At 42.9% G+C, this 12,665-nt stretch overlaps 1 protein-coding gene across 1 annotated transcript in view; it reads right to left on the bottom strand.

The window, feature by feature from the left end:
* The window catches only part of LOC119431162 (adhesion G-protein coupled receptor G6-like), a 67,357-nt gene that overhangs the window by 49,911 nt on the left and 4,781 nt on the right, over window positions 1–12,665 (bottom strand). The window contains exons 4-7 of the mRNA XM_037698630.2: window positions 10,149–10,365; window positions 6,180–6,366; window positions 3,674–3,796; window positions 2,340–2,434 (exon numbers count right to left, since the gene is read on the bottom strand). Coding sequence (XP_037554558.2) covers window positions 2,340–2,434; window positions 3,674–3,796; window positions 6,180–6,366; window positions 10,149–10,365 — 622 coding nt within the window. The remainder of the gene's footprint in view (window positions 1–2,339; window positions 2,435–3,673; window positions 3,797–6,179; window positions 6,367–10,148; window positions 10,366–12,665) is intronic.

Genomic DNA, 12,665 nt, shown 5'->3' with positions numbered 1-12,665 from the left:
CCTGCACGATGAGTATCAGAGTTCACAAATGCATCAATGACGCGAGCTGTGAGCGCAAGAGACTTGGACCTGGTGACACTTACCTATCGCTGCAGTAAGCAAACCAATATAGATCAACCAAGTGTTGTTATTACTCAGTTTCCCAGAGTATTGTTGTGCGTAAAAAGGAGAAATAAGGTCAGCGAGACTGCCAACAGTGGGTTTTGTTTCAGCATCGAAAGCTATATGCACGTTTGCATGTGTTACTTGAGCTGCTGTTTTCCTGAAACCATGTTCCCTGCCTTTGTATTTGTATCTTATTATTTTTACCAGCCGCTCATGCTACGGATGTTTAAACTCTTCAAGCCACCTGAACGGCAGCTTATTTCTCACTGTTTCACATACTTTGCGACCTGAATAAACATTGATTTATTGATGAAGAGCACACAAACCACGGGACTAAAGCAAGCGCTTTTTGCTTCAGTACATTTCGTGTCCATGATAGTGCGAGTTAAAAATGGTGCGCGCACGCGGGCTAGAGCTGATTTTGAGGGTTTGACGAAATCTCGTCTGGTCGGGAAGAATCATAGCGAAAAACAAAACAGACGCCCGACCAAGGTGAAAAAAAATTATTTAAGAACTTGAGATTTCGGCCCCTCCACAGGAGCCTTGTTCACAATCTGCACTTAACAAGCTCCCACACGGGAGGTTTGTTGACAACGGCGAATAAGGCTCCCATGTGTGGGCCAGAACGTCAAGATTTAAATAATTTGCTAACTGGTCAGCACAGGCCTCACCATTCATCGGCACACGAGCTTGGTGATATAGAATTGTCCGCAATCTGTGGAATTCTTTGTTTCCCACACCATATCATTGTTGGAACTTACGAAGCAGTAGCAGCTCCGTTCCCGAGTTTGCGCGAAGAACGCGCGAACCCCCATTCGGCTTCGGTTTTACCTGCAGATTAGGATGACTTACCGCGTTAAAGCCTACAATTTTCCCACTGGAAGCGTTTGTCATTTACAAGTGGGGCCGTAACCCGGAAACCATCGACCGACGACATCAATGACAACAGACGGCTGATAACTGCCTGGCTGCCATCCTGACCAACCGATCGTCAAGGCTGTCTTGTCTAAACCAGCTGTCATCTTAGACTAGGTTAAAGGCAAGCGCAAAGCCCAGCGCACCCTTGAAGCTAGTTAACAAAATCGAGGCGGCCGTAACTAATGACAGAACGAGCCTGCAAGATATTCAGGTACTCGCGAACGGACTGGAAAGCATGACCGCGAGCTGAAATTGACTGATCTAGAGATACAGCCATACCTTACGGGCACCGATCGCGAACAGTAATTCCTTCGAACCACTGAGTATATCGACGAGGTAGTTACTTACTCATCGAAACTTAGGCACCGAATGCAGAACCAACAGCCATACACAGTACATGTCACCGTCTTACCCAAACACTACGGCGGAGGAACCAACTCTTAGTCACGGAATCAGGCTTCCACGTTTGGAGCTTTTAAAGTTTTACGCAACTCCTCGCAACTGACTTTCCTTTTGGGAACAGTTTCACGCCGTCGTTCTCGAGAATCCCATGTTCACAGAAGTAGACAAGTTTGACTATTTACGATCAGTGCTTCCCTGACCTGCAGCTGCTGCTATCGCCAACTTGCCATGCCGAACTTGCCTTGCCGAAAAGAGCCATGCGTCACACGTTGCACGATTTGCTAGAGAAGACATTATACTGAAAGACCACGTCGATCGCCTTAACGATTTACAACAATTCGAAATACAATCGCTCCTTGAACTTGTGAATAAATGAATGTTTCACTCAGCTTATCCAGGTTTAGAAAATTCACATATGCACTTCACACTCGGCGATAACGGAAACATCTGTTTATTCAACGAACGAATTTCTTTTACATTCAGACAATGTTAACCTCTCCAGGTCATCGACCCATCACCAGATTAACCTGCCCATAGACGCACACGGCCCTGAAGGAGCTACTGCGGTTTTAATTGCTTTTCTTATGATCCAGGGGTTCCTGTGATCGAGCAGACCTCTTCACATATTCTTTGTTCACGCATGTGTTCAAAAACTTTCCTCTCTACAATTTTCCTCTTTATGCTCCCCCTCACCCTTTTTTGTATACTGTTGTAATAATCAAAAGAACATCTAATTATAGGAATATATGCCCACATTGATGCGGATAGTTATTTCATGAAACTTATATAGGTAGGTAAAGTTCTGGTCATCCAAACGCCATGCATAGCACGACAACAGCCGCACTTATATTAGTAGGAATCTGTAAGCTGCCACCGAAGACTCGATGCAAAACGTTCTCTTCTAAGGTACGTACCAAGAGCAGCGAAAACGCAGTCATATGCGTCGAGGTGCACACGGTCACGTTTGCCGAGTGGTTTGTCGTCATGCCGGTGGTAGACCACTCCTTACCTGAAATTAGAGTGCATATTGAGAAATACTTGGGCGATCGAATGAGCGGAATTCTATACTGGAGAATGATAGTTTGCTTGCTTGACCGCACCGCTAAGTAACTGCCCACATCTACAGTATATCACCCCTCACACAGCGATTGTATATGTATGTATGTATGTATGTATGTATGTATGTATGTATGTATGTATGTATGTATGTATGTATGTATGTATGTATGTATGTATGTATGTATGTATGTATGTATGTATGTATGTATGTATGTATGTATGTATGTATGTATGTATGTATGTATGTATGTATGTATGTATGTATGTATGTATGTATGTATGTATGCAACTATATTATGATAAACAAAAATGGAGCCCCTCGGTCTCCGTTCTTCTCTCGTTTATATATGATCATCCTCGTGATCATGCACCTATTTTTATGTCAACTGCAGGACGAAGGCCTCTCCCTGCGATCTACAATTATCCCTGTCGATCTTGCGCTAGCTGATTCCTACTTTATATATACAGGTGTCGCTAAGGTGTCGCTAGATACAGAAAATATGGGGAAAAGAGGCATTCACGCGAAAGTGACGATTATCTTTAATAAACTTACTTTCTGGCCGTGGACCCGGCCTTCGTCAGTGCCGCCGAAAGCCTAAGACGAAGGCCGATCTTTAGCGTTTCTGGTTTCGAGATAGGTACCGTGAAACTTGCGGCAAAAATACACCATTGTTTTAGTTATATTTTGAACAAATTGCCGTTATATAAATTGAAGCACAAAAGTAACTGCAACGCGTATATATTTTGTCGCACACTTTGGGAATGAATATCTCGAAACTCGTCTCATCCTAAAAATTTATTTGAAGTGAATAGGCCCAGTGAACTCATTGGCTACAATTCGTAAATTGCAATATGTGCCGCAACGTAATTGATAAAATTTATACAACAGCAACAAGGTTATTCTCGTGTCATCCGGAACTACTGACACCTCGCTCACTCAAACAAGCTTTTTTGTCGTTTAAATTCAGAATTTGCCCCGGATGACTGTTTATTTTGTTCTATGCAGAGCCATGCCCCATCACTGACGAACTTACGTCACACCCACAATTCGCGCGCTCACTCAACGCCTGCAGCACTAGATTAACCTATTGGTGTATTACCCTGGAACATCTCGAAATTCATAATAGACCAACTCTTCTACCATGTCCCGAAGCAAACATTGCTCACTGAAATGGGAATCGATACTCACGGCGCTCATCCCAGAAAGCACAGATGTACCGCTCAGCGTTGTATGTCGGGTACGAGTAGACCAAAGGATCGGTGAGATTTTCGATCTTGCTGTCGCCGATCTTCGCGGAAAGCACTACTTGGCCTGCGAGTGTACAAGGTCGGAAACGTTGGCATTATAAACTGCGCGCCGCCATTGACAAGCGCCAATGCAGAGAATAAAGAAAACCAGCAAACATAAGTGATTCTGTCTTTTTTGAAGTCATTCATACGGCGACAACAGCAGACACTCAATCTGTGCGGCTTAAGGGAATCCTAAAGAAAAACACCACATAAGTTCAGACTGGTTATGTATTATTGTAGAATTTCATTATCGGTAATTTGGCTATAAGACGTTATCAGAAATGAAAATGAAAGCCAAATTATAATTTTATTTTGAATTTTGTGCCGGAAACGGAGTGCCGTACGTTACTGTTTTGTCGCAGATCTCATTTTCTTTCCGTTTTTTTTTGTATAGACACACTTTTCGCCTTAGCAGGAGGCCTTGAAATTTTAAAAATTTTAGTCTTTCGTTTAGAGTGCATTGTACTCCATCTTTACAGAATAAACATTTACTAGGTAAGATGAGAAACCTGTCAGCGAGAACAAGACCGTGAGCTGAAATTCAGTGTAGATGAGAAGATATCACGAATTGGGGGAAACGTTGTTTCACCACTTTTGATTTGGCGTTGCATACACAAGACACTTTCCTTATAAAATTCATCGTGCAAGCCATGTTCGCGTGGATTAGTGGACGAGGACATGACCCAGGTACTGCTTGGCTGTTCATTATACGCCCGGCAAAAGAAACAGACGTGATTTAAACTTAGGGCTCTGCGAAATCATACATTGTTCTTTGGAAAAATAGTTGGACTATGGCCAGTTACCGGCCTCGAAAGAACAACTTTCAGTTCAGTAAAATGCTTTTTTATAAGTACGGACATGTGCGCGAAATACTATAGGATTCTTTCCAGAGACTTGCGTTCCTTGTTATGTTTCATTGGCGCTCTTTGGCCATATCTGGCCCTTGCGCTAATAAACCCTACAAGTCATTGTTATGTTTCATTTTGATTAGTTTTTTCTATCGCTCTTGTAGGTGTCTGTGTGACCAAAAGTGTTCGTTTTTATTTATTATTATTATTATGTTCTGAGAATTTTAAACCAGCAGTATTTTTTTTGCATATACATTAAGTGAAGTTGCCGAATACGTACTGCTTCCAACCTGTCCAAGTAAACCCCATTTACCGTACCTATAACTGCGATGTCAACATCGACCAATTCACGGCAAGCTGTGGCACCTACCAACAGCCTTCTGTTTCTAGCGTCTTTTCTCGCGATAACCGTGGCTTTCTCGGTATTATGAAAACGTGTATCCCTCGTACGTCCATCAATCAAGGTACTCAACTGGGCTAGTTGGTGTGAGTAGCCTGACAGATTTACAGTGCTGTTAAACGGTTACACAGCGTGAAGACAACCAGTGTACGGGCGCGTCTTCTTCTTCATGATGTGTGATGATTTTTTACAGCTCTACGTATATGGAGAGACTCGCAGCGAACATTAACACGCACTCAACAATTTTTTTTTCACCGCGGCGCAGACAAATGTATATTCTCGTTCACTAAATTATTGCGCGTCTCGGCCTCTGCAAATGAGGGGGCAGGAGCCATGAGACTTTCGTATTCCATGCGACGCTCAAGACACCGCAGAAATCGGCATCCACCAAAATGGCGCCCCTAGCAAAGTGGTTGGCCCGGCCAGTTCTATAGGTTAGAATGCGAGTTAGAATTAGGGCAGTGGGCAAAGTTTTATTTTCTTCGCCCAGCGGATAGGGTGAAGCTCAGGGTGAACACTGGGCTTCAAGGTCACCGTCGGAGTAACGGAAAGCACAGTCAAACACACACAGGACGTCCACTTGTGAACTCTTCATTGCAGCCACAGCAAGAAAAAAAAGTGAAAAGAATATTTAATTTTATCTCTGGAGGCATCAATGACGGCCAAATAATTTGTTTATTGTGGCAGTACTAGCAGATGGAACCGAAACGTGGGCGATAACAATACACTTTGAAACTATTTTGATGAGTGTTCAACGAGCAGAGCGATTGAAAGGTATATGATAATTCCGCGTATTGCGTTTGTTTCGTTGAGGTTGATCGCAATAGGATTATATGTAGTTTGTCAGTGCAGCTGCTTATTAAACCAAACTGCCTCCAAAGCTGTCATTTCTCTTTACCGCCAGACAGGGCTAACTTTCTTGTCCTGCTGCGGCAGCCAATACATAAATCATTTAAAGATCGTGAAGATTTATGAGCTGTTCATAACTTTTCCTGAAGTGTTTCTTTAATCTAATTTCTATTTACGCAGCTATATTTTCCATCTGGGCTTAGAGATTTCATGCGGTTACACATATAATAAAGAACGTACTTCCCGCACGCCATCTGGTGGGTGCGAAAAACAATATCTCGTAAGTAGTGACCATCTAGTGCCTTTACCTGCGCTGACCAATGACACCGGGCTGTGGCGATTAGGCCGGAAGAACTTGTCGTTGCGGTAAGAGATGAACGCAATGCGAGGTCCCTTCTCCACCTCGTGTATGGGACGGTAGGGTTCACCGGCAGCCAGAAGAGAGCTGTTGATGGCCATCGACAGCGCCTCGAACGGGATGGCGATCACGATGTTCTGCGCAGCGCCGCGTAATTAAGGAATGCCCAATGGATGATACAACGCCGTTACAGCAAACCAGCCGGCACAGATCGAAGTGTTCACTAAAGTGACAACTTACCTGAAACAACAGTGACATTAAATGTTTGCACAGGTATGTGATTAACTGTGGTCACGTAATGTCGCTAGAGTCAATGTTTCCAGAGAAGGAATTTTCCTCGTCAAGACAATGCAAGTCTCGTTGTCGGAAGATTGACACCAGCGACATTCGTTGTTCCCCTAGTGTTAATCGACTGAAGCCTCCATCCTACTGTGAACTTGTGCCTCGCTTGGATTTATGTAGCTAAGGAAATTGCTTTGAACGCTTAATAAACTGCTAACAAGTTTATCAACAAACACAATACCCAACGTTCCCGAAATTCAGCAGAACCCATATCACGACGACTGTCACCGATACTGCGTTTAGCGCTCCAGCAATATAGCGACAGTGTATTGCCGCCGTCGAAAGGAATCATGTATGGAGACGTGTACTGCAGCGGGACTGCTTTCACGGGATTCATTTAGAGCTGGACAGATCGAGTGGCACTCAAACAGGGCTCCAAGACCGCGCGAAAGAGATTAATTGAAGAGTGGTCCGTATGCATGTCATATACCCAGTGTCGCGTACCCAATGACAAATGTCGGCGTCAAAAAGGTTTCATCGAAAAGTGCCACATATATACAAAGGGCCACATGCACAGTCACCCAAGTTTGTCCAGCTGTTGGCTTCGAACCCCGTTCCCTCGGCACAGGAGCCAAACGCGCTACCCATTCGACCATGGACTACCCAGAGACTCACGTTTGCGGGAAAATGGTTAGGTGAGAAAGAAAGAAAGAAAGGAAGAAAGAAAAAGATAGATAGATAGATAGATAGATAGATAGATAGATAGATAACCACCAGAAAGTGCGTGATGTACTCAAAGAATGTTAATCGCTTGAAAATAGTTCAGCGCTTTGGATAAAAACAAAACTAATGCTGACTTGTGTGACCGCACAGATTAACAACGACGATGCCAGTGCAGTAGGGCTTGTAGAGGAACCAGGTCGCGGCGCACGCGCGTGGCACGTGCATTTTACGGCAAACAGGCGTTCGAGCGTAGAACATCGAGGAAGGACGCAAACTAGGAGGGAGCATCATGTGACGCAGCCGGCTTTCGCAAGCCAATGCTCCGCGAAGCCATTCCATTCGCATTTAATGCGATTAGCATTGTTCAAGAACTTCACCTTGTTTGAGGTTTGTCTGTATCTAACCTCTTTCACGTAAACTTTGGTCACTGGTTACGTGCCGCTCTGCAATAAACCCCAACTTAGGTTATTGGTTATGTGTCACTGCGTGGGTATGTGGCGCACTTCAATGACCCTCTCTCATGCCAAATTGGGTCATTGGGTACGTTCCACTGGGTATTCGTCGCTCTTCAAGGACAAAAAGAGAGTCTTTTAACATTTATTCGGTGCAGGGCGGAATCGAACCTGAATGACACGGGATCCTCCAGCGCAGCATACAGACGCTTGAGGGAGATGCACCACGAATGGTTTTTTTTTTCGAGGTAGTTATTACAAATATAAAAACGTATGTCCACAAAGTTTATACATAGTGGCCGAAATAGCTATAGTCACGTCTACAACACACAAAGCAAACACTTCACAAGACGATAAAGCAAACAGTCCGCTAAAGGAGAGGCAAACAGACGCACTTCAACAAAGTGCATAAAAGTTAAGTGAAGTTTATTCTTCTTTTCAAAGAAAAGAGGAGACCGGGACAAAAGGCGGTAAGGCCTGACGAGGCCCCGGTACCCATACAGTTGGCAGTAAAAAAAAAAGAAAAAAAGAAAATGTACATAGAAGGTGCCACAAATATGTCTGAAACAATGCTACAATGCGCACAGTGAAACTTAATTAGGGAAAAAGACAATCATGTGCAAGGTAATACTCAAGCATACAAAGCCATACACGTACAAACACAATGCATACATGACTGGTGAATTAAGACAAGCAATATGCGACTGCAGTACTTGTCCGCAATTGAGATAGATAGAGAAAAACGTACGTATAGGAAAACGCTGGGTGACATTTTTTTTACATTTGAATTTGGCCTTCAATCAAACGTCGTTTCGTGTTTTTCTTAAACACATTTTCAGATAAAAAGAAATCATCAGTAAAGGGAAACTTGTTGAGGGCTTGTTGTGAGCTGGGAAGTCTCTTTGATCATAAATGTCCTCGAGCTGCAAAATCGTATGCCAGAAATTCGAAAGTACAATTGGTTCTGGATTCCGATGAACATGCGAATTTTTCATAAACTGTGCACCACCGTATGTAGCCGCACGTCTAGAAGTACATAACCGCGTTTAGATGGCATAATATATCGTATGATATGCGGATTTACATGTAGATCGTTTTTTAAACTCATTTGGAGAACTTTCCCAAATAGGATGGCGTCCATGCAGTGTGTTATTCTTACGGGTACATCACGAAGATGACAATTATTCGCAGATACAAAGATGCACTGGGTATGGGCCGCACTCCAATGAACCTCTTTCAAACCAGTTCGGCTGACTCGCTGCACGCCACTGGGCATTCATGCTGGTTACGACAAAGAAAATAATTAATGTCGAGTTGTGATGTGACTTGCAAATAAATGACATGCTCCAAGAGCTTGCATGAGATGCAAGCGATTGAATTTGATCAATAATTTGATAGTTCTGACGGTCACGAAAGTTGAACACGGGTACAATCATGTTTTCCATTCCGTAGGAAGTAGACCGCCCGCAGTTGAGTGCGAGAAAATTATTTGCTTGAAGCTGCTCGTCATTAGCTTTGCGCTATTTATTATCACAGCGAGACGGGTGTGTGGTACAGGGGCACTCAAACGTTTAAGGTTAATATCGTGTTTTCCTGTGACCTCGGCAGGTATAACTATCGAGGGACATTGCGGAATAAATGAGGTTGGTGAAATGAGAATCATTAAGAGGGATATAATGAATGAAAACAGAAGAGGAGTGTGATTTCATAACATCGGAAAACAATGAGAAGGAACAGGAAAGGTGCCAGAATAACATCTAAATATGCTATACGAAGCATAAACTTTCGGCGTCAGCAGGTTCCGCCAGAAGTTACGGGAGTTGACGTAAAAAATTCACAGCAAATCCTGATGAAAGAACGTTTGCATTGAGGTTTTTAACCTGTTGTATTCACTAATGACTTTGAATTACCTGTCCCATTTGGAAGTGGAATTTATCTACGTGGCTGCTTGGAACAGGATCTTTTTTTTTTCTTCGACAGCTTCTTGACGGGATAGGTATGCCATGGCTTACTAACATCATTGGGAATCTAGATGAGGACCACGCGCTTAAAATTCCTTTAATATTTGCGTTCATAACGTACCTCTCGCTTAACCAATTTTTCCTTCCAAATGTGAAAAAAGAAACCTGTAATAGTGGTTTCAATACGTTTCAGCCAATATTCGGAATCTACGTACTAGAGCGGAGGTCCATAGCTGTTTCAATACATTTCAGCCAATATTCAGAGTATACGTACTAAATCGGAGGTACATACTCTCCGCCGCAGCTGGTCACAATCACAGCTTTCCTTTAAACTCTTTAAACTCTTCTTTTGCGGAAGCTTTGAAAACTTGGTACAAGCCCGCTAAGCTTATCGAGAGCGAAAATTTGTAATAGTGTTTCTCGGAATTTTTTTGTATCACTGAGCTGAACGTGACGGCAGGCTCTCCAGCTTGTCCGTGAAAGGAAATGACCACCACTCACATCTCCGTTATCCTGCTCGTCGCCGTCTCCAGAGAAGTCCTCGTGGAGATAGTGGTCTCCGTTGGAGCGCAACGAGAAGCTCAGAAAATCTTGACCCTGCGACAGCAGCTTAGGCGACCAGGCGACCGCCTTCACCACCAGGTTCTCGTTCTCGATGATTAGCGCGCCAGGCCCCAGCACCACCTCCGAGGTGAATCGCTCCACCAGAGAGACCAGCCTGCACGCAGGGCATCCCGCCCATAAGCTCATTTCGTCAACAAATCGTTGGGCTTTATATGGAGACACAAGCTGTGCAATCTTAGCTTAACCAACCACCTAGGCAACTTCTGCGGCACAAGAACTCTTGTGGCAACGAAAAGCCAGATGTATTTTAAGAAATGCTACATCAGGCTATCGTGGTGTCCCACGTAAAGGTATAATTTGTCGTACAGAGATGTATAGATGATTAATATTTAGGGTATATATATATATATATATATATATATATATATATATATACCGCAAGCAGGTTTCTTTCGGCCGTTTACGTACTTTGACTTCGGTGGTAGGTGGTCGAACGTAGTGTGCGACGGAAAGGGAACACACTTCCATGGCAACTTATGGGTAAATGGGACAGAAATGCGTGAGCATTATGTCAGACCTATTTGATGTCGCACATGCATGATTTAAGCCACGTTCATCACATTAATATTTATTGTGGTACAGTATCGAGTGAGCTCCTGAACAATTTGCATTGCAGTGAATGGTGGTGCGGAGCAGACACCCGTACACAGGGCGTTTCAGCGAACACTTTCAAAAATTTCTAAAGGTTGTTTGTGGCAGAAAGCACAATTATAGTCCATAAGCTGGCCTACCCGAAGAGGCGTACAATAATTGCCCAAAATTAAATGCGTAATCCACTAATTAACAAAAAACACTAATTAAGCTTTAACTAATTACCTTATGGCACACATTACAATTGACCAATTCTAGCGGGGGTGAGGCTGCAAGGCATATCCACCTGAAAAGAATCGTGTGGATGACACCGTTTACTAAATATGCGCTGTCAAACTTGCGGTAAACATGCACTGTCGTTCCACGTATTTAAAAAAAGTCATTTTATGCATTGAAGCACTAAAGTAACTGGAACGCCAGCGCCTTTCTCCGCATAGTTTGGGAATTAATATCGCGAAGCTGGTGTCATCCTGAGATTTCGTTCCAAGTGGACCAGCCATGCGAACTCCCCGGTTATAATTCGTAAGTTGCAATCTGTGGCATACCACAATTAGTTTAAACATTAATTAGTGATTATTGTTATTTAGTTCATTATGCATAATATATATATATATATATATATATATATATATATATATATTTACACACACTCTTCTAAGCTCTCTCTTTACTTCTCTACCTGTACCACGTGACAGGCTTCCCATACATCACACACACGTTTTGCACTTTGATGCACTCTTAATGCTAAAGCATGAAAAACGCACCGCGGGAATGGCGCGTACTCTCGGGCAACCAAGAGCACGCGCACAACATAGGTGATTGTGTTAATTATCCAATTAGGCATTTTGATTTCTCATAGAAATAATGACCGCCTCACTGAGTTATTCAGCTCGAGGGTTCGAATTGTGCTAGCGGCTGCAGGCAATTTTTTTTTAATTTGGTGCAGCTAAAAAAAATCCCCCTGTATATCAACAGTGGTGAGTATGTATCATAAGTCAGAACTGTTAGTTAAAGTTCTAAAGGTTCTGTACAACAATTATTTTCGTGTTCACTTATAAATCTACAAACTTGTTATACTAATAAACCAAAAGAGAACAACTGAAATATAAACACTTATGCCATTTATCTCTGCTTAGCATGCTCTTGTCGGTAATGCACATGTGAAGCTCTATCTGACCCTTGATTTGACAAAATATTACTTTTTTTCTGCGCACTACTTGTGCAGTTATGTTTCCCCACGTGATAATTTTCCCCAACAGGAACAAGAAAAAGAAATTTCCCCTTTGCACTGGTGAAGAGGTGGACAAGGATCTCAGTGTTATTAGGCAATTTGAAACTTTTCGTTGACGACTGCCTTATGCATTGCATAATTTCACCTAACAGTGGCTGCAGCTGGATGGTTCAAAAAGCACAGTAAAGAACAAAATTCTACACATAGTGATTGACAACACTCTAATATTACTGCACAACGTAGTATAAGTGCATTCTACAATTTTCTCCTTACCAAATATTGTTATGGTTTATGTTCAGTCTGTACTGTGAACTGTCTGCCGTTTAAGTACAAGCAAAACTTTCGTATTGTCCACACAAGTGCTAAACATTTTCGCTAAATACTGGCATACTATATGTTTCTCAATGCAGTTGTCTTTCACTGGCATACAAAATAGGGTGCCGGATCCCTTCATGTTCCTGAATTAGTACAGCTGCCAGTGCAATGTCTGATTGTGTCTGTACGAAAGCTACACTGCTTTGAAATGTCCGGTGCTTGGATATAAACGCTATAAATGGGTGGGAGTACTGAGT

Source organism: Dermacentor silvarum, chromosome 10 (genome assembly GCF_013339745.2).
Source record: "Dermacentor silvarum isolate Dsil-2018 chromosome 10, BIME_Dsil_1.4, whole genome shotgun sequence".
NCBI lineage: Eukaryota > Metazoa > Arthropoda > Arachnida > Ixodida > Ixodidae > Dermacentor > Dermacentor silvarum.
This window is presented reverse-complemented; position numbering and strand designations above follow the sequence as displayed.